Here is a 25,884-nt window from a genome sequence, read left to right as displayed (position 1 = left end):
GCTGTGTTTTTATTAGTACAGACACAATATTATTGACAAGAGAAGACACTGCTGTACTGGATATGCTACAGATGGGGCCAAACTAAAGACGTTATGTCACATTATATTTTGGGGATTTGGTGAGTCCCCGCTGAAAACAAATGTGTTTTCACTCAAAACGCTGAGGAAGAGCAAGCAAGACAAAGGATGCCCTGTCATTAAAAAGATTCTGGTTTCATCCTGGTCAGGAGCCCTGAAGTTTCAACTACGAGCAGAGTGTTTCACATATACATTTGTCATTTGTTTTCCCATCTGTAAATGTCTTCCATTGTCCTGCCCTTTGAGCTGTGATTTTCACAGGCTAAAGTTTAACCACAAAACAATGGTATCAAATGTAACATCAGATTTAAACATTTACTGAACATTTAAACCACAGACTGTATAGGAGTGGGTGACCCTGATACTGGCAACAAGCTCAAACAAGTCGCTCGAATGAGTTCATAAAGTTAAACTTCATACAAGTGTTGCTGGAGCTTTTTGTCCTCATTAAGCCTTGCACCCTTCATGCACCCTGGTAATTGGTGAAGTTGTGCCAGAAAATGACATTCTGCGTCCACAGACTACATAGTAGTACTATGTACATACTAGTACACATAAGTGGACATAGCCTTTTTGTTTCTTGAGTAGGACAGTGCTTTAAACCTGCATTCTTCCTGCAGGACCAGCAGGGGGAGACTAACCAATTTTACAAACACCAACTCCACTTTCTTAAATTCAAAGGAAGAATGTGTGACATTTTACACAAAACAGAAATCAAGTCTTGTACATATACTTTAAATGTCTCTCTGAGTCATGACTGTCTCCATTGAGTGAGAAGTGTGAGTCCTGCCAGCTGTATTGTTGTTGGGCTGTGTTTACATCATATTTACATGGGTGGGACGGCTTTTCGGATAAAGTTGTTTAAGTATAATTAAATTTGCTCCTGGACAAATGGGGCTAGTGCATATAAGTGAGGGGCGTGGCTTTTGAGGAAGCAAAAGAGGGGAGGGGCTGGGTGAATACGAAGAACGGAGACAAGGCTACTTTTAAAATCATGCTAGCTTTCCAAAATTACCAACCCTGCCTTTAAGTTGTCCCATATGCATGTCTGACAAACGCAAGCAAAAGTGCTTCCTCTCTCTCTCACACACACAAATAAACACACACACACAATCTGCACCATCAAAAAACACAAGCAAACTAGCAGTTTTAATCATAATATTCCCTGTTAGCTGGAAGTCAGCAAATGTGAACTGCCATTATTGAAGTTACAGCAAGGAATATTGTTGTGGCTCTGCTCTGACTGGATGGGTGTGTGCAGAAGTACGGCCAAGATCAGACATGCCAGAAGATCATTAGATTGGTTTAAAAGCAGCTGATTGGGCCAACACTGCCATTATTCCTCAGTGTACACTGCATGACCAACAATGTGTGATCAGCCCGACATCAGAATCTTTATGACTCAAAAATTGGGTCTAAATTGGCCTAAAATCATACAGTGGACTACCGGCTGACATGAACAACAGTGAAATTAACTATTAATTTAATTTAAATAATAACCTCATTATTCACAGCATGTGAAATCGTTTTTGTTTTTTTTTTGCTTTAAAATGTTAAATCACTTCTTTGTCACCAGATACAGCAGTCCATCTCACTTAGTTATACATTCAACAACAGACTCTGCACTTACTTTCAAAACATGCTTTTTTGCACAAACTGCTCAGAGACTGGCATGATATTTTAACAACTTTCAGAGCAGAAGATACCCGAACTGACATTTCCCTTATTCTGGAACAACAAGGTTGCAATAAAATTTTAATGGGAGCATTTGCTGGATGTTGGAAACCAGCCTCAGTTTCAGGATTTGATCTGTTGGCTGACTCTCCACTCCTCGTCAGCAGGCAGGAAGTGTCTTGGCTGCGGCACTCGGAGAGGATCCGGTGGTCTGAAAACGTTATGCCTCTGTCAGAGTCCAGTTGGTGGGTGTCATTCTTGCAGAAGGGTCTCTCTCCAGTCAAAGCTGTGGTTAGGTCCATGTGTGAGGGGGAGGATGGGAGGGTCCACTAACTGCCACACCCCTGTGTCGCCCTGCTCCTCACAGGAGCAGAAGCCAAGGTACGGGATCTGAGGAAAACAAACTGGAGTTGAAGATATTTTTTTAAAGGAATTAAGTGAGTGTCCACGAGAGGCTGGCACCAAATGTGTTTATTTCTGCCTAGTACAAAAAAAGAGTGTGGTCGACTCGAGACCAGGGCTTGTACTACAAGGGGAGTTGAACATACAGAAATCGTACGGGAAACAAAAGGTGTTTGTTATCAACTGACAGACCTCTGTGATCCAATGATCTGATTGGTCAGGACAGTGAAGGTAAGCGAGCTATGTGCACCCCTGGATTCTTTAAGGAGCCCAGATGGGATGTCGTTTGAGTGGCTGATTTATCGGGAGGAGGACTATTCAAGGATTTTCCCATTTTTAAATATTCTCTCTCAGCGATGACTAACAATCCAGTAGAAGTGTGTGGTGGGGGCCTGAATCTGCACAGACTCTCGTCTCGGTCAGCTTTTATCATCATCATGCTCACATCAAACACTGCAGGACTGAATGAAACCATACTGATCAGGTCACTGATCACTGTCTCTCTCCTGTCCTGTTCTGCAACAGTTGCTAACGTAACATCTTCATGAGATGACAGAGGGACTTTGCATAATGTTGGTGTGTTCTGACCTTCAATTTAAACTGCCTGCCTGTGTTGTCGCTTTTTAGCTGCAGGTGTGACTGGACACAGATGAAGAGCAGCATCATAACAAAAGGTGTGCGGAGCTGCAGACTTGTTAATTAGTTTTTTATAGCTTAAAATGAACAAAATCAGACGATAACTGCTACTTCATTCTGCTGCCGCTCAATTGGAAGAGACGATCGTCTCTTAACCCCAAGATTGGGGGTTTGATCCCCAGCTGTCTGAAGAGTCCTCAGGTAAGACACTAAACCTCAAAGAGGATTGGAAGAGTGCTAAACAAGCTCAATTTACAGCTGTATGTACATGATCCTCGTGTCTAAATGTCAGCTGACCAGCCTTACTCTCTCTTTTGCCAAAGTGGGCATAGGGAGAGGAATTGCACCCAGATGGATGTAACTGTGGATGGATAACATAATAAGAGACTGACAAAAGAGAAACAAAAATCCGACCAGATCTGAAACAAAGAGATGCAGTGAACAGACCTTTCGAACTACTTGGACGAAGTCCTTGGGGTTCTGTGGGCTGTGGCCCTGCAGCTGGCGTGTGCAGGCCTCCAAGGAAGACGCGTGGGCTACAATCAGCACGTTGTTTCCTACACAGAGAGCGAGAGCCCCGGCAGGATGCAACAGCAGCACAGAGCAAACAAACCAGCAAGTAAAACAATAAGTCAAACGTTTGCCTACACAGGCTCACAAAGCTCCTGCAGATGTTCTGGGAGCTCTGGGCTCAGTTTCTTACCCGTGTTTTTGCAGTCTGACAGGATGTCTTTGGTCACTTGGTAGCTGCGGCTCATGTAGGTCTCATAGGGCTCTGACACAGTGAGCTTACTGACCGGGATTACAGGTCTGTATGGATATAAACAAGAGGCAGGACTGTGAAAAGCTGTGTTTTTTTTTTTTTTTACAAAGTTTATTATAGTTAGAGTACAATGGATGGAGACGGTCACGTTAGTGGGAAGCAATGATGGGGAAACAAATAAAATGTATTTTCAGTTACTTTTATAGATAAAAAAGAGATCTTTGGAGTGCAGGTAGTTCACAGGCTAAAGTTTAAACACAAAACAATGGTATCAAATGTTACATCAGATTTCAACATTTACTGAACATTTAAACCACAGACTGTATAGGAGTGGGTGACCCTGATACTGGCAACAAGCTCAAACAAGTCGCTCGAATGAAAAGTTCATAAAGTTAAACTTCATACTACAAGTGTTGCTGGAGCTTTTTGTCCTCATTAAGCTTTGCACCCTTCATGCACCCTGGTAATTGGTGAAGTTGTGCCAGAAAATGCCATTCTTTCATTATTTGCCGTTAAGTAAACTGTACAAACTCTGCAAATATCTACAAAACAGGCAAAATATAAACAATGCTAAACTGGATTGGTTTTATTGGACACAGAACTCCAAAACATTAATTCAACGGATTTCAAAGTTTGTTGTCAAGCCCCATGCTCACCAGGAAGTGACACTTTGTCATGCCCCGCCCTCCTTAGTTACTGTACTCAGTTAGACAAGATCTCTTGTAGCTTGACTCCGTTCTATCGGAAACAATTGACTTTTATTTTGTTATTTAATTGATGTAATTATTTTCTGAACTTGGCCTTAGCAAAAGAATAAAAACAAAGATACAGCAGGTTGTATGAAGACAACTTGAAATCTCTACAAACGTTTTAAAATAATTTAAAACTGGATCGATGTCTAATGCTAGACGTTAGCTGTCCTCTAGCGGTCTGACCTGCACTAACTAACCTCTGGACATCAGTGAACATGAAGCATGGTGTCTGAAATATCCTCTAAATGTAGATAACACTATTCATTGTGTATGGCAAGCACACATTTAATATGAAAGACATTCACATAACACCCAACAGTTTTTAAGATAACAGACCTCATTGGGACAATTTGCAGATGACACCTGCATTTCCATGAGTGTTGACCCTGATTATAGTTGAAGTGTGTTTTTGCATACCTGTATGATGTGTCCACACTAAAGTGGGCTGCAGCCATGTCAGCGGGAGGTATCCATGCAGGAAGCGAGTTCCCAGAAACCCACTTGGTCCATTCAAAAAGCCCCGGTTCCACTCGCACCTTCAACTTACCATCCTGCTGCAGGCCTGTTTCCACAAACACAAATTATTACAGCTCAGATTAAAGTCAAAATGAGTAAGAGGGATCCTTCTATGACCTCCATCACATCCCCAGCTCACAACATTTTCCCCCAGGAGCTTCATTTTCTACATCTCAGGAGTAACAGCTTCAACTTAAGAGATGAAAGAAGGAAAGTTTGAAAATCAAACATCAGTGAAATGTTTTTCTTCTTCTTACCTTTCAGGATGTTTTGTGCTGTCTGAACACAGCGCAGGGAGGGAGAGCTGTACACAAAGTCTATCACTGTGTTACTCTCCAGCAGGGCCTCTCCTGGAAAAACACAGAATCATTACATGTTTATATACATTTAATAAATATGTACAGTACATGCAAAAACAGCAGGAGTCATTCAGATCCATACTGATGACGTACCGACTAGTCGGGCCTGCATGGATCCAAACACAGTGATGGGAGTATCCATGTCATAATCTCTCTGTCCTCCCCACAGAGGCAAACTGGACGGCATGTTTAGATTGGATCGGACATATCTACCTGCAGGACAACAAAAGCACAGACGTTTGGTGCTTTGTACAAGTGTGGCACAGAAACATTGATTCAGCATTCAGCAAGAACTTTGAACCATGATATATGATTCATGTAAAGATGTGTCAGCTTCCTGATTGGTTGGGAGGAGTTTCAGGTTTGTTTATTCGAAGGTGTGGTCGCTCGACCATAGCTGCTCTCTTTCTCTTTCATTGCTCTTAAAACATATTACACTATACCATCAAACATTTGAATTGACTGTGATTATATTGTTTTGAGCATATAAACTGTTGTCTCACCTTTACTGTCGGAGCAGAGGGAAAGCCAATGTTTACCAAAGACCACATCCATCCTCTCGCCGTGCCGGCAGACAAAAAGCGTCCTCTTTGGCTGCCGAGAGTGACTCCCGCTGATCCGCAGGACCTGCTGGTGAAATGAGGCGTCAGCTGCTGTCAGGGACTTTGTGAAAATGTGCACAGCTGAGTGCAGAACTGAAATGTGTTACAATCACAGAAGTACCTGCATGGGATGACAGATGAGACTGAGGGTTGGCGTGTCTCCAGGACTCGTGCTGTCAGGGCGCCGGCCGTCCAGCAGCCCATCAAACATCCCTTTGTCCTTGCTGGTCTTGTCACTGGGCCCACAGCTGAAGAAGGAGTGGGAGCTGAGGAGGACACGCTTCAGTCAGGGACACTCTCGTCCTAGATTTAAAAGATGTACTTTCATCTGATGCCTGGGATGTTAAGATACTGCTGGGTTAGCACGCAGCTTGTTATGGCTTTCCAGGGTGACCCCACCCCCTCCCCTTTAGTCAGGCTGTTATATTCACCCGTAATAAAAACAAAGTTGGATTATGTTTTCATTTTTGTTTGTTACCGTGGCTGAAATATTATGTCTACAAGTGTCAAACACACCACAAGAAAAAAAATCAAAAGAACGAATTTACATGAGAAGGAAACTGGAGCTGTTACATTCAGACCTGAAGTACACGAATGTTAGGAAAGAGATCATTTAAACTTTAATTTGTGCATTCACATTCAGGTATTTTTCTTTTCTTTCTGCCAGGTCTTCCTGCCTTTGTTGCCGAAGATGTGTTTAAATAAATCTATATAATATTATATATAATCTACAGTAGCCTGTTTAACTTTTTTTTAATATTCTTTGCACAAAATGTCTTTAATTTGACGATCACTGCCGCAGACTTGACTCATGATTAGGTTATATGAAGCTAACTCCGCCTCTTTCATGTGAATGTGCTCATAGAAACTTGCGGTTGAATTATCAGGTTGATAAGCAGCTCTGTGTGATCGTTTAGTGTGATCGCTCATGGTTAGTGAGGACAGATTACACAAATGTTCCCTGGGTACGATGCACATGTTTCACAGTGCAGGCCTCTGGTGTCTTACCTGGATTTATTATCTGTTTGTTTTATTGAGGTAGGATACAGCCCCTTTTATACCTGTGTGCAGTGCCCTGCTCACCCGTGGAAGACCCAGGTGTCGGACTCATCGGCCAAGCTGACGTAGTTCTCAGGCAGCAGACCAGACAGTCCCGACGCCAGAGAGGTCCCGTTCACCCAGCCCTCACTGGTGCTGCCCTGATCCATCGGAGACATGAAGACAAAATCACCTGGAACCAGCTCCAGCTCGTCATCGTTCTGAGGTATGTAGGGGTACATCACACGCAGGGTCTGCAGGGACATGAAAGGCAGGGCGGGGTTATTCACTGGCGCTGTCCAAACGTTAGTCAACAACAGTTCTCTTGTTCACATCTTCATGTCTATCATAAAATGGGAAAGACAGTTCAGTAACATTATAATTTTATGACATTCATTTATTTATTGGATAAAAAAAGCATTATTTGATTTAAATCTTAGATACCTCATGGTTTGCAAAACGAATGTCCCGGGAGAAAAGAACCGCCAGCCAATCACAGCCCAGCTTGACCTCAATGCCCTTGGCCAGTTTCTCCAGAGATGGGAGGTGATTGGTGGGGAAGTTGTAGGCCAGGGTGACATGGAGCTGCTTCTTGTGAGGCTCCACATGGACTTCTGGCGGAGAAAGACGACACATTTTTTTTTAGATTTGCACAGCACAGTAAACCACACCCATTGTTAACTGCACAGGAAAAGGAAGATACAGAAGGAAAAGAACAGCATGAAAGCATCAGAGAAAGCCACATCTGCCTCTCCACCATGAAACAGAAATGTGGTAGAGCATTAGCGCTAACAGCACGGCTTTAATCGGATTTGGCTCTTAGCAGCTTGAAACACTGTTTGGCAGATAGTCTCATGTGTTTAAAAAAGGATTGAGTGACACTGTTATAACCAAACATGACCTTCATCCCCACCCTTCGTTTTCCTGCTGCTGCTTGGACACCAAATATCACACGGTGAATAACACAATGAGCTGCCCACCTGCCTTCCTGGCTGCTTCTGCCGCAAAGTCAGCAGCAAACTGCTTGAGGATGTCGGCCACCTGCTCCTCCACGAACAGGCCGATGAAGTTGGAAGATGTGTAGAGCTCGAGAGGTAGAGGGCTTGGAAATCGACCCCGCCACTGCTGGACGGCGGCCTGGAGGGCTTCGCACAAGGCTTCTACTTTGTGGTCTGCACACTGAGTGAGACAAGGAATGAGAAGGAGAGTAAAGTTAAACATATATTTCATTATTTTAAAGTCTAAACACACAATATATGCTGGAAATAAGTAGCTGTAAAGATGAAAAGACGAAGTTTGATTGAATTACGGATTTCATAGCATAGTCCCGCCCCTCTTCATTACAGTCGCTTTAGCATTTTGAGTTTTCTCGCTCGATGGCAAGTTACTACAAGTTTCAACATGACAGTCGCTATGCTTTTCATTCTACATGTGCATCTTTTCGGGATTCTTCAATTTCAAGACAGTTTAATAATTTGCAGGGAGTGTTTCAATCTCGCAAATGGGCGGAGCTAGTCACATTCAATTTCACACATACAGCCCCTCCAGATAATCTCTGAAGTTTTTCCATATATGTGAAAAGGGTTTACATCAGGGTTGAAGATCGACCAGTTTACAGCTGTCTTTTATTCTAGAAGTTTTTTGAATATCCATTTTAATCAGTGTTGTACTTGCAATGAAAACTTCCAAGAGTTTCTGAAAAGTTTTCTCGAGACTGCTTATTCATCTCTCCATTAGTTTACATCCACAGAATCCGTGTTAGTCCGTGTGTGTGTGTGTGTGTGTGTGTGTGTGTGTGTGTGTGTGTGTGTGTATGCGATATGGCCACAAAAGTGTGTGGCATGAACACTGAATTTACTTTCTGGGATTAATAAAGGTTTTCAAATATGTCTTCTTGTTCTCCTTAAAAAATTCCCCCAAGGTTTCTAAAAATTTGAAATGAAATTCGTATTTTAAATTCCTGAAAAATTTCCAGGAAAATGTTCAGAAAAACCCCCCCAGTCAGCTCTCTCGCTCTGCACTCACCATGAAGAACTGACAGAGCGTTATGTGGGGGAAGATGTTGTGGGCTTTGTTTTTGCCGCATGTGACCCGGCTCTGCTGCCAGAAGTGGGAAAGCTGGTTTTGAAGGGGTCCGCTGGGTCGCAGGTAGAGGACAAACTCTCTGGGCAGAGGATCGTCCAGGAACGGATCATCCACGTGGGAAAACAGCCTGCAGAGCCACAGGGGAACCGGAGAGAATGATTTTGGGAGGAGTCGGAACTCGATGTCTTCTTGATTCTTTCTGATTATGTTCTCCAACTCACAGGACATTCTGTGAGAGCATTTGTGACTCAAAAAAGGCTTAAAGCTCCTGTGAGGATTTCTGTTTTTTTTTAATCTATTTCACCAGGATTGCTTTTGCAGAAGAGATGTTGCATCTTAATGGGAAATAACTGGTAAATGAATAATACATTGAAATGTCACATTATTTAAAATACACTTGATTATGAGAAAAGTCCATCCTCTCCGTTTTTTGCCTGCTCCACTCTTTAGAAAACGTGTGCTCAAACAGGCCGTTTGGACATTTACCCATCATGACATCATAAAGGGCATTAACCCCTCCCACAGATAGATACTTCCATAGTCAGGTGTTTGTTTTGCCTTCTGAGTCTCACCATAAACAATAAGGCATGGTGCAAAAAAGTCCTAGCCATCCAAGGGACCCCCTTCCAGAGAGGGGGCGTGGTCAATCACATCTCATTTACATTTAAAGCTACAGACACAGAAACAGCCTTTTCTGAGCAGGGCTGAAATGGGTTTATAGTCATGATCAAACACAGGATTGGAGTGGATTTAGAAAATGAAACTTAAAGTATATGTTTTGGGGAGCTCTTAAACTTATTTAAACTGGTTGATAAGAATGATCATATGTGACCTTTAAAGATAAATGAAGATCCCAATAAAAAAAGAGAATCTTTCTTTGAATGTATATGGTAAATTAATAACAGAACAATATACAATCTACTGGCTGTAATAAAGCTTTATATTACCCATTTTCTACAACAGGGGGCAGTAGAACCCTCATTCCCCATCTAATTGTTCTTATGGATTTTTTTCTTTACACATTTCAAGTTTTTACTCACCAGTCACACGCTGCCTGCACGTTGCGACCTCCTGTCGACGCCAGAGCTTTCAGTCTGTGGAAAGAGAAAACAAATTATTCTAATTAAAAAATGATGAAAACAGTCGGAGTGACTCATCCGTATCATAAAGTATGTGCAGCTGCTGTGTGTAAATAAGAGCAACGCGTTGAAATACAGCAGAGTGAATTCTATAACCTAGTAAAGGAGCACGGATTTTGTGCTCTGTATATTAGTTTACATCCTCAGGAGATTTCTGGTGGATAAAAGGAGCACTGTGTATGCACCACTTCAGAAAGTGTGAAACAGCTGCGTCGAGGGCTTTAAAGGAAAATAAGAAGAATGTGAAAAAGTTGTTGACTGGACTGAACAGAAGCACCTCAGGAGTCAAAATATAATCTGATGAATTATTCAGAGTTTTACTGGCTGGAGTGAATATCTGAACAGAAATTCAGCAACTCAGGATAAAAAACTAAAAAATGTCAAATTAAAATAAATGTCTTTCCTTGGAAAAAATAATTAGGTTTGTCTGTTTGCATTCACACATACTGCACAGCTCCATCGGAGTCATCAACATCCAGTGACACACACAGCTGCTAAATCAACAATATGTGTGTTGTGTTGTGTGTGCGTGTGTGTGTGTGTGTGTGTGTCAAAGCTCACATGAGAATAAAAGGTTTCTGTTATCGTTAACAATCAAGTGGAGGTTCAGATACTGAAACGATGCAGCTTTTCAGATCGCAGTCAGTTCTGTTGATCTCCCATTTTGGAAAGCACTTTTGCAATAAAAAAAAGAGATTTCACAATCTGTAAAATGATCTGCTCAATAAAAATCTGTGGTCCGATCCGAGAGAGTTGTGATCAGCACAGGTAATAACACAGCAATGCAACACTGAGTTCATTTCTGTGTCAGCTCTAAGACAACCACATCATTCACTCTGGCTAACAACGATAACAACCAAATGACTTCTGCTCGCCAATCAAGCATTAAACATCTGGATGATGATGTTAACAGAATATTGAAATATTTCCGTCTAAAGGTCACAGTACGTACATTCATGTCTCAATCAGGAACTGAGATCTCCAACACTGAGTAACCCACAGCATCGTTCACAGAGTGTGTGGGCAGAACAACACGGATCACAAGTCAGAGGAAGCTTTGGTTCCCCAGCATTCACACACACACACACACACACTCACACACACACACACACACACACACACACACACACACACACACACACACACACACACACACACACACACACACACACACACACACACACACACACACACACACACACACACACACACACACACACACACAGTTTGTGTAGGAGGACGCTCACATAGAGTCCTTTCAGTAGAAGGTTCAGGGGCTGCTCTTTACAAAAGCATAAAAAATGTGCACACAAAGTTTGGGATGAAGATTCAAAGTCAGCTCGTTCACATGCAAAAGCTCAAAAACGTGTGTCCAGAGCTTGAGAAGATACAGAATCACAGGGAATTTTGAGCAAGAAACTTTAAAGAAATGTTTTGGAGACTTTTTATTAAAACTTACTGAAAATGAGTAAAATGACTTGACCTTTAAAAATGATTACGCTAAAGACGCTGAAATAAGATGAAATGTTTCTCTTCAAATTCTGTGAACACATCAGGTGATCAGAGTAGGAGAAGGCTTATTGATGATGATGATGATGATGATGATGATGCGTATCACAACAAACATCTTTAAAAAAGTAAGGAAGTTGTTGTGCTTTTAGATCCACTTTAAAAGTACAGGTTTATGCTCAGAACACTAAAAACTGTGGCCGCTGTTTTGCAAATTCCCTCACTCCCTGTTCATCAAAACATTGCAACTGTCTTACACTACAACATTAAAAACAATTTTTAAAAAAAAAAAGCTGCTACTGGGGGCGCTGGTGGCGCAGCGGCAGTGCGTGCGTCCCCATGTATTGAGGCTCAGTCCTCACGCGGGCGGCCCGGGTTCGCGTCCGGCCTGTGGCTCCCTTCCCCGCATGTCTCTCCCCACTCTCTCTCCCTGATTTCCACCTCTATCCACTTTCCTATAATAAAGCCAAAAAGGCCAAAAATAAATCTTAAAAAAAAAAAAAAAAAGCTGCTGCAAAACTGATGTTCAAGTTCACGACAATCACATAAAAGCAGAGAAATCCAGGAGGGACTGCATGGCCGAGAAGAGAAGAAAGACAGAGATTTCTCCGTTCTGTGTTCCCTCCCTGACTTCAGCAGCACCCGGAGGCCCGGCTGATAAGAAGGAACAGCAGATCCGATTATTCGTACGAGAGCCACAGAATCTAATTAGTCACGGCTCGGAGATAAGAGCGTGTACCTGCTAATGTGGATTTAATCTCTGAGGAGCAGGGAGCTTTCTCAGCGGGCCTCGAGATGTGGCTCCTGTGGGATGAGCCAAGCGGAGGAGCAGCACAGACACACTTACAAAATACTGCTAATCCAATGAAAACATGAACGTTTCCACGTGGCCTGAGACCAGTTTATAAAGAGAGTAGTGAGGGAGACATGCAGACGCACAGACTCCACATCAATGAGCTTTTAATGCAGCATCAGTCTGTAAACACAGAATGCACTCTGCAGGGTTCTTCACTCTCTTCTCTGGAAAACTAAAAAAAACAAAACAGGAGAAGAGATTGTCCTTTAACTTCTGTAGGCAATGACACACTCAGCAGACTGCAACTCAAACAGACTCATATTCCAGATGTTACAGTAGTTCCTATCATGCTGCTTAATGACCTGCTGTTAGAAAAATCAAGCCAAGTGCAACATCCTGCAGTTTGTCGAGTGTCCACTTGAGGCTGGCGACAAGAGGAAGTCTCATACACACAAGTTCAAAACGAGCCCGTTTCATAACCGCAGAAAAGAACATGTTTACAGCCTGGTTCAAAAACTACATGATGTCTGATTAGCTCATGTCTTTATTGCTATACACAGAGTTATTCACAATAAGGCGACCTGATTAGCACGCTGTGGCGGTTTGTCAAGAAGCTTTGAACCTGCCTCAGCTCCAGCCCTCAGCTTGTGGTTAGGGTCTCTGAAAGTTTGATTAAGACTGCATTTCCAGTAGCAACTGCCACCAGTGGGACTACAAAGCCCACCTGCTGTGACAGATGGGGGACATCACTTTGTCCATTAATATTTAGAGTCTTTGTTGTGAGGCTCCTCTTTTGTCAGCCTGACAGAAGCTCCCCCGGTGAGTTCAGACGGGGGCCGAGAGATGACTCAATAAAAGATCTTTGTATAAAAACTCTCCTTGATTCTTTTTTTCCCCTCATTCGTAATGAAAAACATCAAAAGGTCAATCTATACTGTTTGGAGCTGCGCTGGTTTCACATTCTTTCACAGTGAGATCTTCTATAATGAAACACACAACAACAAAAAAAATGTCTTCAGCTCAAGCAACAATCTCTGAGCATCTTTACCGTGCTTGAAAAATGAACACATTCAGAGTCAGTCTTCACGCCTTCACAGTGTTTAAGGGTGAGAAAAACATTTTTCTCGCCGTCGCCAAAAGAGTTGTGAAAGAAAGTTTTCTGACGGTATGGAGATCTTCTGTGCACACCTCGACTCACAGACAGAAAGGAAAAACAGACAAGGCAGCGAGCGATACGCCCACGCAGCCCAACGCTGCTCAGACCTGAGAATCATGCAGCGTTGTGTCACGCTTAAACTACAAGCCCGCAGGCCTGAAGCACAATATGGAATAACAATAAACCATATATATATAGAGAGAGAAGTAGGAGACACATGAGCACAGGTGAAGCTCAGTGTCACAGAAAGAGGGGACAGATTTAAGCATTAATATGACTTGTATAAATCTACATGTGGACAATAAGCTCCAATTGTGTGGAATAAAATGCAATTCAAAATACTGTGAAGAATGGAGGCGTAGCCTTCAAATACTGAGCTATGGTCTCTACAGCCTGCAATAGCCTCTCATGTTCTCCCCTTAATCAATTTGCCCATTTTTACTTAAGTAATTTCACTTTCAAGACCCAACGGTCCTTTAACCCAAACACCACACAAAGAAATATACAATCAAAACATCGGCACAATCTGTGCGATATCTACTGAATGAAACACATGCTGTGTTGTGTTGGTCTGGAATTCTTTTCACCACAGCAGGTAGAGTCGGAGGTTTCACCCCAACGTGAACGTTTTTGATGTTCCCCCGTTTAGCAGAAATGAAACCAGTTATCACATACATCATGTGTTGTAATCATGTGTTGAAGCAATGGAAGCGTGCCATCAAAGCTGGTTCAGATCGTTGAATTTTTTCCCCCTATGGGGAGGAAGGGGCGGGACAGACTGGCTCGCCAATGTTTTGAATTTGGACTGCGGTACCCGCAGGGTTACACACCGCTCCTGTAAACACAGAAATATTCCCCCTTTTTATTCTCAGAAACGTGCACGCTCTTGACTAGCTGCCCAGAGCTCGCATGGATCACAACTGGTCCTCACAATGTAAAAATACACACAGACACTAAAAGCTTCATGCATCACTAACTCGCGGGAAACCACATTCAGCTGAGCAGCACTGTCGCTTTGGGAAATCCCACCGCTGTGTCCGCTAACTGCATGCATCCTCACACTTCCTGTTTACATGTGAATGAACACACACACACACTCTCTCACACACACACACACTCACACACACACACACAATCGCTGACATGTAAACCACCACACAGTAGACACTTGGACGCTTGAACTTACAAACCAGTGGTATACACGTGAACAGGATGTCTGACTTACACGTTGAGGGGGAGAGAGAACTCTGAGCTGCATTTCTGGCTTTTACACAGCTCAAAGCATTGTGTGCATTTAATCACAGAAATATAATCCCCAATAATATCATATCAATGTCAAGAAAAAGAGGTTTGGAAAATGTATGGAAATAAACACAATTTGTTAATACTGTTTTATATTTAGGAGCTAGACTAGGGATGTCTCACAATAACAGATTTTAAACTTCAATACACTTCAATTAAAAAATCAATGAACATTGATGTCTTTATTCCATGGCAACAAACAAAAAATGCACAGAATACAAGAAAAAAATGTCGACATACTATTTTAATCTTGGTGTTATTTGCTGAGATTTACTGAAGACTTTGGAAGGGATAATATGGGATAATGGTATTGTTATTTTTGTATTTCATAACTACTTAAATGTCTCTGTTTGGACTCTTCTTTAGCTGTTGGGATATTAAGTGTCCTCTGAACTTAAAATGATGAACTGACAGGTTAAGAACTTGCTCATAGGCTTGCAGCAGGTATGTGTGCTTTTAATCCAGAAGCTAATGCTTGTTGGTTCATTTGCTGATTCAGAGCTGACGTTGTGATAATGATTGGTCGCAGACTTGAAACCACATATCCTGTCTGTTTGACCGATGAAGATCGAGAACCGAAAAGTTGCCAATATATGTTTTTGTTTGCAGTGTGCGGGAGTTTCCGTGTAGGACGTTAGGTCTTTTAAAAGTCTTCTCGTGTATGGAAGGCATGAGCTGCTCATCCTGTCAAAAAAACAACAACACACTTTACATGTTCATGTTCCGAGTCAGGAGGAGGATGTGTTTTATCTCTCCATCAACTCAGTCATCATGAAAACAGCAGAATTTGGTTCCTGTTACTTTTGTACTCTGAAGCTTCTTCTGCTGCAATTTGAAATGTTGCTCTGCTCGTGATACATAGAGAATATAAAGTCACTGACTCCGGGCAACGTAGTATTACGAGATGCGATCTGTCTACTTGTTTACATCCCGGCAGTAAAGCTACAGTAGGAGAGTAGGCCCGTTGACTGGAACCACAGCACTGACTAGCGGTGGCTGTGATGCAGTTTGAGCACGACAGTCTAGTGATTCAGGTGCAGACTAGCAAAGGTGACAACGTCTAATAGTTCAGTCAGCTAAATGCTTACGTCCTTCTTTGGAGCCTTCTCCATCCCGTGTGTCGTGCAGAGTATGAGTGGATGATCGCAGTCTGATCTGCAGCTCCCCACTGAAGGGAGACATTTTTGACATGTTAAGTCATTTTTGACTGCACACACTTGCACAGTGAGAGGAGAGCCACAAGCCAATTCCCTGACTTCAGGTTGTTGTTTTTTTTGGTCTTATGTCTTGCACACATTGACTGAAAACACCACAGCAACACGCTGCATGATGGGGACAGAAATAAGGAAGTCGGGCGTCGGTCGAAACCCATGTATCATCCTACCAAAGCAGAAACGCAGCGACCATCTTTCTGCTGGAGGAAAAAGAAAGGACTGCAACTTGCCTCTTGTCTGACTTTAACCTCCGTCTGTGGGAGATTTCAAAATAAACTATCAGGACAAATGAATTGGTTTCAGTGTGAGATGACATTCCACAACCACATTTATAAAATCCTTTAACCATCTACAGTTTTCAAAATAATTTGTGGTGGTTTGATATACGTATATCGATGTTGAGGCAAACAAATAGCCCATGCTGTCTGCTCACACCAGATGCTCTTTAATAGAGGCAATATCCACGTGTAATTAAATGTCTCATCAAATCTGTGTCCCTCTCCAAGCACTTCACTCCAGAAAGATTACTGACGCTCAGTTGGAGGGAGAACAGAGCAGGAAGACGGCCCAAGATGGAGGAGCTTCCTGTCCTGTTTCAGTAAAACCAATGTGAGAGCAGACGGCAGGAGCCAGAGGACGCTGGCTGCTGGAGACACTCCATACGCTCTGTTGGCAAAGGTACGAGAGGCACAGATGGCTCAGACATCAGTGAACACACACACACGCGCACACACACACACACACGCCTTTAACAGCAGACGACACGAGAACACACGAGCAAACAGCAGCAAACAGGTAGAGAGAAGATTAGTGCAGACTGAAACATCTGAATGGACTCACACACACACATTCACATTACACACACACATTAAAAGCCACTTCAAATGAGGCATGAGATTAAATGCCGCAAATCAAATCTCCTTCAGCTCCTGATCCTGTCAACCCTGTTTAGTGCCCTCTTTAACACAACCTCATTATAACAGTGACAGTGTTCACCGATGACCGTGCGCCCTCGTACCTGTGTGTTTGTGTGTTGGAGTAAGAGTTTTCACAATGCCAGCATTTTAAATTTACGACATGACACCAGTAAGTCAAACGATGTCGATGGCTGTGTAGCTATCACAGCAACGAAAAACACCAAAGTCCCAGACACGTCGTTCTGGATAATTCATACGACTAACGCTCCGCTCTCTGTTGTGTTTGCTGCAGCTCTTCGTTTACAACATGGCTGAAGATGCAGAAAAATCAGTGGTGAGAAGGGGCCTCAATCAAGCCCAAGACTTGAACAATGAGAATGAGATGCGTTTGATGCTTGAGTCGAACATTTATGTATTTGTCTTTTTGTGCCTTTATCAGGGACACAGGACTGTGGACTGCTGATTTTCGGTGCTTTGGCACCATTTGATATCATTGATTATTAAATAACTGAGACTGTATCAGATTGAAGACATGCCATCACAAACAGACAACTTGAATCCTGTGTATCCAGGGACTTTGTGTTACTTGGTCTAATCTATCTCGAGTGTCTGGTTTCAAAGTCAGTTTTAATTGGGACAGATTTTACTGTTGATGTTGTCTTTCTGTGCGCTCCTGCTGCTAAACTAATGCCCCCTTCTGGGAAATGTTATATAAGATCATCTGAATCATATTTATGCATTTATTCGAGTTCTCTCTCAGGTGATGAACTACATAACTAAAAAGTCCTGCCCTGGTATCGTAAAGACGCTAGATATCTGCAAACTTAGTGAAAGGAATGTACGTAAGAAAGGGAAAAAAATGACACTCGAACATTTATAGTTTCTGATAAGACACTTCATGATAATCTCTAACAACCTTCAAACATAGCTCGAACTTTGTTTCCAGCTGCTAATTTAGCTTTTTTTTTGGTTCCCTACTCACATCTCTCCATCTGTGCCGGCGGGGACAAGCTGATACCGACAGAGCGTGTGCTTTGAAGTGTAAAACATACAGTAATGACTGAGAGTGAAAACCTCAATGAGAGCAGGCTTCATTAGAAGAGAGGGTCAAAGAAAGACTCCGAGGCTGTCTGTTGAGTTCAGTTGTGATTCAGACGTGCACTGTGGGCACTTGTGCTACCTTGAATTTCATACAATCCCACAGAGATATTCGAGCTGAGACATAATCTGATCGGGCCTGCTTCCGGACAGAGCTTCAAATGCACTGAGATACGATCAGCGAGCTGCAGTACAGGAGCACCAGTTAATGATGGGGCCACTTCCAGACAGTGCTGCACCTCTCCTCTTTCAGGAAGGAGACTAATGACATTTATATGACCTTGTTAAAGACTCCCTGTTGAGGCAGATGTATGATGACCCATCAGCTGCAACATTACCCCACTGGTCCGAATATATGAACCTTTTCATGCATGCACTGTTGAAAACAATCCTGTTCAGCACCTTTTTCTGAACATTTCCTGCCTCAGTCTCAGCTCACCTCGACAGGTCACACCTACCCGTTCACAACACACACACACACACACACACACACACACACACACACACACACACACACACACACACACACACACACACACACACACACACACACACACACACACACACACACACACACACACACACACACACACACACACACACACACACACACACACACACACACACACACACACACACACACACACACACACACACGGCAGAGGCTGCAGCAGCAGCGAGCAACTCTGGGGTTCAAAGTCTTGCCCAAGGACACATCGACATGTGCTGCAGAAGCTGGCGATCAGGAACCCGCAACCTTCCAGTTGCCAGGCGACCAACCCCACCACGAAGCCATAGCAGCGTTCATACATACAGGCACGCGTGCGTTTCTAGGAGTTTTGTGCAAGTTTGAAAGCGCCATTAGAACAGGAATGTCATAAATGTGGTGTGTTTATGGTGATGATTTTAACAACGGCCTTTAATCTGTCTCTACCTGGCGTTGCATGGATGAATCTCTACATGAGCATTTGACATGAAAACATCTCAAAGTGTCATTTAAGAAAATGACTTTATGGAGACGCTCACCTGGGATGGAGGCGTGGGAATGGTTCAGACCATTTTGATGCAGTCACATTCAAATCAAGCTTGCTTCAAAATAACTTGGTGCCAGTTTACTACTTTTTGGACTTATTAAATATAAAGAACAGCAGATAGACATAGAAACTGTGAAGTATTGTCCCTGTTCAGACTGTGGATATGATATTTACCCCCCTGTGAAGTTCACACTTTGAAAATGGCTATATAGTGTCGATAATTTGCCCATTTATGCACTTTATGTCAGTATAGCATCAGTCAACTTGGGAATGCACATCTGAAATGTTTCTTATGTCAGGCACACTGTCGTCCCAGAGCTGGAGCCAGTTTGTGAAGATGGAGTGAAAGTCAGATGAGCCGATATCATCTGCATTTCAAAGATAAGCAGCAAAAAAAAAAGGGAATGACTCAATAATTCATGAGAGTTATAGACTGCACTGCACCTCAGACTTCCAATCGCTGAGATATACAGCACAGTATGCAGCTCTCACAAATGTAGCAGAGATGAACCCACAAACTGTATGTCTACGCATTTTTCTCAACTCCTCCAAATCAGCAAATAAGCAAACCCTCGAGCTGAGCGGCGCAGAAAGTACGCTTCCTTTGCAGACAGCTGTTGTGAAACGGGAGAGAAAACACTAGAACAGCAGTGAGAAAGAGAGGTGCAAATAAGGAGCTGTGCATAGTGTTTTTCTCTGGCACTTTATTTTTTGACTTTTCCCAGAAAACACAGAATGTGTGCTTGTGTTTTCAGTTTTTACCAGAATTAAAAAAGAAAAAGAAGCAAAAACGCGAACACATTATCTGCATGGGAAGTGAGTGGGCGTCCAGTGAAATAAGGAACTCAAATCTGACTTGATAAACTGACTGAATAACCAGCTGTGTGTCGACGTCAAATAAAAACATAAAGGTTACCATTTCATCATGCGAAGATTTTTAACTGACTAAAAATGACAAAACTGCAGCTTAAAAATGTCCTCTGGCCTTCTTTGTTCGACTCTGAAAAACTTTAGAGAATGGATGAGACGGACACGGAACAAACTTAAATTATTAAGCAGAAACTTTTTCTGCCATCACTCTGGTAAAAAAGCTGCGGATACAAAGACTGCAGGAACGAAGCGATGAGAAGCTTCTTCTTCAGTGCACATCAAATAAATACGACAACGACAGACTTGCTTTGAACGACACAAACCTGAACACATTGCTGCCACGCGTCCCCCTTTGGCGCTCTGATGAGTACAAGCTGACGTCATCATGAAAATGTCAAAAAGAAGCTTTCATCAGGACTGTTCTGTTTCGAACAGCTGCTACAACGACATCATCTACGGACGCAGCCTTGGAGAAACAAAGGGGAGACGATTGATTATCGATGATCAATAAGCTTTGATATTAGAATAACCTCCATATCATGACTGCTGTTTAGCCGTGTCATTAGACCATACACAATGGGTAGCACTCTCTGAAAATGTGTGATTATCATAAAGATGAATCTGATTCATTCTTTAAATCAGTATTATTAATGAGCAAATTCTCTTCAAACCAATGAATTAACCAGTATACACACCTGTGCCATTTTTACAGCAAATTGCCCATTTCTTTACACACTGTACATGAGGGACATTGTTGGATTTGATGAAGGACAAGGAGGATTTCTAATCAGGGCGTGGCTGCGTCGAGTGACAGGTGGATGTAATGTGGCTGTTTCAGCTCCGCTCCACCTCGTTGCCTTTCTCTGGATTGATATGAAGTCATTCTGAGGCAGCATGTCAAACACGGTGACCGCCATCGTGGGGTTCAAAAACTCCTCTTCAAGGACCAACAAACGATGTCACAGAGACAACGTCGCCATGACGATGAATTCAGCCCAAATCTGTAACCACTGACGTTTGAGTTTGCTAAAAAATTTCAAAGTTTTGAAACAGATTCCAGAGTGCAAACTTTTTTCTTTTTTTTTTTTTAAAGCACCATCTCTGTCCTGAATTAAACCAAATGTCTCCATTGGAAGTGGAGACATTTGGTACATGGGCATTATGGTTCGAGTCCAATAGCCATCCTTTAGTAGGTGAACGACAACACCAACGGCTGATTTCTGAATTCTGTTTGTCCTGCTCACTCCCAGTCGACATTTCCTTGAAATTGACCTGCTTTGTCTTTTCACCTCACCTAAAGAAGCAACTCCACAATTCGTCCAATAGAAACCTCGCTGTGTTTGTATGTTTTGACCTCACGTTGCTGCACTTTGCTGGCGGTGGTTATCAACACGTTGTTTGAATGCAGTTTGAAAACTAAACATCATTCAGTTTTCAGCGGATGGTTGCCTCAGACTGCGTACAGCCAGTCAAAGAACATGCCGGAATACATGCAGGACTTCATTACATGAGTTACCTTTATAACGGCACATTGAAAGGATCGTCATTACCATGAGATTATTGTGAATCCACTGCAACGTCAGTGTTCACGCATGAAAAAGGGCAGAATTTTAAGATGAGTAAAAAAAGAATGGAGTCGAAGCAGGAGATGTTGATGTACTGTGTATGAGGAGGAACATTATTTAAAGTGGGTTTGGTAAAACACTCTCAGCTTAACAATCTAAACAATGGCGTGGAACAACTGATAAATTCAATCTTTCGACACAGAAATAATCCTTTTAAGGCAAAACCAGGACACCTGAAGTCTGACAGGACATTTTCTGGGTCATTCCTTTTAGACAGACAAAAACAAAAAAGAGGTAGACAGGCAGAGAAAGGGAGCAAATAGGAGGCAGTGTCAGGGCCACGCAGTCATGGGCTTCAATAAAAGAGGTTGTGGCTTCCCTGCGGGAGTGTGTCTCAGCCTGCCTGAGGGCCTATCATCATCTGCTGCCTCCATTCAACAAACCACAGCACTCACTCTGCATGTGTGGGACATCTGTGGGTGAAGGGGGGAAAAAAACTTTTAAAAAAAACTTCCAAAACGTCAAAAAAAAAAAAAATGTTTTCACACTCCAGAAGATTTCCAGAAATAGACTGCCCTTATCCTGAGCTGCTCTGTGACACGTTCTTTTTAAGGACAATTAAAGAGGAATCATTCAAAAGAAAAGAGAATAAAATATCATGAGTAATATTTGAAAAAATCACGTTAGTCAGTGTGTGCGGACCTGTCCATCATCAGTACAAGTTGATAAGCGACCAGTAAAGTAAGGACATGTACTTTGGATGCACACTGTACCTGTCCTCTATTCAGAAGAAAGTCCTGTCCTTTCTTCTGCTGAGGAAGAGGAGGAGACGAGCAGCAAAGAAGCTTGTGGGTTCATGAAATGCTCAGCTCGTCCAGGATCTGCAGCTCTTTAACGATCAACTCAGACGTGCCATACACATTTCTGTCACTTTTTGTTTGAAAAGTCTTTCCAAACTAGAGCATTCTTGCCCATGTCCCGGTATGTCTTTAAACTGGTATAATAGAGCTCAAGAAATTGGACCCTCCTATTGGACGCACCGAGGTGTCGTCACACTCGAGCTGTGCCCGAGCTGAATTTTTTGGAACACTAAACAAACACACCCATGTGCTGCTGTTTTCTCTCTCTCCATTGGGAAGAGCTGCGCAGAAAGATAAATATTGTTCTTTCAAAACTTGGTTGAGGAACATAAACCGCTCCTCGAACACAACATATTTAGAGAAGCCTTCCGAGCTCTGACTCTGATTTCACATCCTCCCCCACAAATCCCTCTGGTGTCCTCACGTCGTACCATCAGCTGCTCTTCTTCCCTTCATCCCTCCACCCGTACCTTCATCTCACAACTTGACCCTCATCTTCATCCCTTCATCTATCGACCCTCATAATCTCCCTATCATCCGACCTCACTCATCATTTTGATCTCCACCACGCCTTTTATAATCATCTATTCTAAATCAACATCTTTCTTGGCGTAGTCTTTGTAAGTGAAATGGACGTCCTTATCATAAGCTAACCACGACTTGCAATGTCTAATATGTTTCTCTCCTAGAATTATTATTCTCTTTAATATTGTATCTCTCTTGGCTGCTCTCAGCTCACGTCAGCTGTTAGGAATCACACCGTAACTTGGCTTGAAAGGTCAAGGTCAGGGAAAGGTCTTTCCCAGATCTCCTTGGGGATCTTTTTTGGTTTCAAACACGCTGAAGTTCCTGATTTTTTTCTTGCTGCATTCCCACAAGAGAAAAAATAAAGTCTGGATAAAGTCGGCATGTTTATCTCCAGTAACTGCAACTTTTTGACTTTGCACTCTCATCTCAGCAAATCCTCCTGCGCGTTGATAAGCAACATGCACATATTTTAAAAGTGAACACGTCACAAAAAAATGGCTGTCACATTAATCTGTTGCATTGCAGCATTCGTTCGTCCCTGTGTGTAAACTGCTGGTCCAGTTGGGTTATGTATTTAAGTGTTCAGCTGTGTTTACAGTGAGCGCCTGCCTGCAACCCACAGGACGGATGTGAACTCGATGATCCGGCCGAGTCTAAGACAGTCCCTTCATTCAGTGAGCGCAGAGGACACAGGGTGAACCATATGACAACCCTCTCCATCCACACATACACACACACACACACACACACACACACACACTCACACTCACACTCACACACACACACACCTCCTGACTCCAGTTTAGTCCACAGCTCTTCAAAGAAATAACTGTGTTTATAATAACTGGAACTAAAACGATAGAGTTGTGTTTATGTTTTTGTTTGTAGGCTATGTCTTCTTTTTGGCAGTTGAATCCTTTTTTAAGCATGTTTTTACAGTTGTCTTTAATTGTAGTTAAAGGACTGGTGGTCTTTTATTTGTGTGTTTCCAGTAGCTACAGTAGCTGCTCATTAAACAGGACCACTGACATCCTGAAACACACGTGGAGGCATCCACAAGCGGAATCAAACAAGCGCCTTGTTTCTACTTCTGCATACATGACAGGTGGGCGCCATGTAACAATTTGTCAAGAAGTTTAAAACCCGCCTCAGTTTCGGCTCGAAGCTTGTGTTAGAGTGACCTACAGAGTTAGGTTGAGACACCATGTCCATCATGCAGCAGCTGCCGATGAGCATCTGGATCCCCCTGCCTTAACAGATGGCTGATGTCACTCAGGCTTCGTCCATTCATATTTACAGTCTATGATATTAACTGATCTTCTGTTACATATGTAGGCTAAGTGGAAACAAGGTGTCAGTGTGTAAATGCCTTATTTAGTTGATTTTATAATGCAGTATGGCTTACCTCAGTTAGGTCTTACTAACTAGGTATTACTTGTAACTGTTGCAAATTTACAGTGACTTGCACATCACAAAGTCAAAGGGACAACTTCTCCCAGCTGCTCCACCAATTTGAAAGAGCTATCAAGGAATTGTTCTCAGTCGGACGCTCGATTTTCCGATTATTCCGACACCACGTGAATGCACGCTGATGCTGCGTTTGACCCATAGACTGTAATTCATTTGACCCGATGTCGTCCCAGTCCAGACTCCGACTTTAACTGACCGTAGGCTACTCAAAAAGACAAACCGATTTATAACACACGAACAAACCCTGTCACAAAAACACACCGACACACATAAATACACCCAAACAATTAGTGAGACGTTCGGCTGCTTACGCTCTCGGTCTGGGGAAGCCCATGGATAACAGCACATCCAGGCTGGAGGAGCCACATTTCACTGAGCCTAGCCGATTCTGCCGTAGCCTGCGAGGAATAATTTTACTGTAGAGGTCCTCTTTAGCAGCCATGGTCCGCTGGGTCAACCAGTCCGCTACAAGCCGGATACAGTCCACCTCCTCCACGCACCATGAGCTACGGCTCGGTCCGCATGACTGGAGAGGTAGCGGCACCTACACGGAGCGCAGCACAGCGCGGTGTGGTCAAAGAGAGCTCCGCTACTCCGCCCACCGGACAAAACAGCAAATAAGATCCCTTCACTGAAGAAATACGGCAGCTTTACGGTCCCCCCCCCAACACAAAGCACCAGAGCAGAATGTGTGATGAGGAGGAAGGAAGACCAAATTTAATGCGGCGAATAAAATTGTGCACAGTTTGAGATGGCGCGTGATAGGCTACAATGCACGCACTTTTAATATTGAAAGCACAGGGCCGACTCCAGCTTGTTTGGTGCCCTTGAGCTGAAATTCAGGTTAGACACCCAAAATCAGGGGGCCAGAGACTTAGGATCCCCCCTTTCCCCATTGAGGTGGTTGGCATACAATCTAACACACAACCACGCCCTCACACAAAACTTCAACACTAAAGAATACAATAATAAAACCATTAAAGTATTTTATGATTGATTGTAAAAAAGGCGAAAGGAGAATACATGTAATTTCAATGTACAGATTTATGCACTGTAGACATTAATGATTACACCTCCTCTTGATGGATTATCCTGCATTCAGTTGCTGGTCAGGTTTTCCAACTTTCCGACTTGTGAAGTCATTCTTCTGACTTCAGTTTGTTAACTTGATTTCAGTTCAGAAAGTCTGAATGTTGAAACAACAGCACAAAACAGCACTGATGCAACAAAGAAGAACAGTAAAACGTCTCTGTTTAAAGTTAGAATTGAACAAAATGTGCAATACGTGAATTAATGAAAAGTATGTTCACATAACACAACATTTATAATGACGTCAACGCGGACACCTAATTCTTTTCCAAGTCGTCTTTCCAATTTGAGCAGGTGTTCATGTGTATTTTACAACACGGAAATTCATTTTTCCGATGTGACCAACACCACATGAATGCAGCATTAGACCAGATTAAGGTCAATATTTGAGGCTTTTATACAACAGAAATATTCAACACGTAATTTATCAAT

At 42.8% G+C, this 25,884-nt stretch overlaps 1 protein-coding gene across 2 annotated transcripts; it reads right to left on the bottom strand.

Annotated features, from left to right (window-relative positions):
• Positions 1-1,531: 1,531 nt before the first annotated feature.
• Positions 1,532-25,065, bottom strand: ubash3bb (ubiquitin associated and SH3 domain containing Bb). Of its 2 annotated transcripts, none has more exons than XM_079353726.1 (14): positions 24,675-25,065; positions 9,946-9,999; positions 8,846-9,032; positions 7,801-7,999; positions 7,265-7,434; positions 6,866-7,074; positions 5,904-6,048; positions 5,684-5,807; positions 5,274-5,393; positions 5,079-5,171; positions 4,723-4,867; positions 3,494-3,600; positions 3,238-3,347; positions 1,532-2,142 (listed from the first exon to the last, which is right to left on the bottom strand). In XM_079353726.1, the coding sequence occupies exons 1-14, from the start codon at positions 24,803-24,805 to the stop codon at positions 2,005-2,007; spliced, it is 1,932 nt and encodes a 643-aa protein (XP_079209852.1). In that variant the 5' UTR covers positions 24,806-25,065; the 3' UTR covers positions 1,532-2,004. The 2 variants fall into 2 exon arrangements, with proteins under 2 accessions (XP_079209852.1, XP_079209851.1); XM_079353725.1 differs by having other exon boundaries at positions 5,684-5,810; positions 24,675-25,064.
• Between the last annotated feature and the right edge of the window lie 819 nt (positions 25,066-25,884).

This window comes from Symphodus melops (assembly GCF_947650265.1).
Source record: "Symphodus melops genome assembly, chromosome: 10".
In the NCBI taxonomy this organism is placed as follows: Eukaryota; Metazoa; Chordata; class Actinopteri; order Labriformes; family Labridae; genus Symphodus; species Symphodus melops.
The sequence above is the reverse complement of the archived record's forward strand: the minus strand, read 5'-3'. Positions and strand labels throughout refer to the sequence as shown.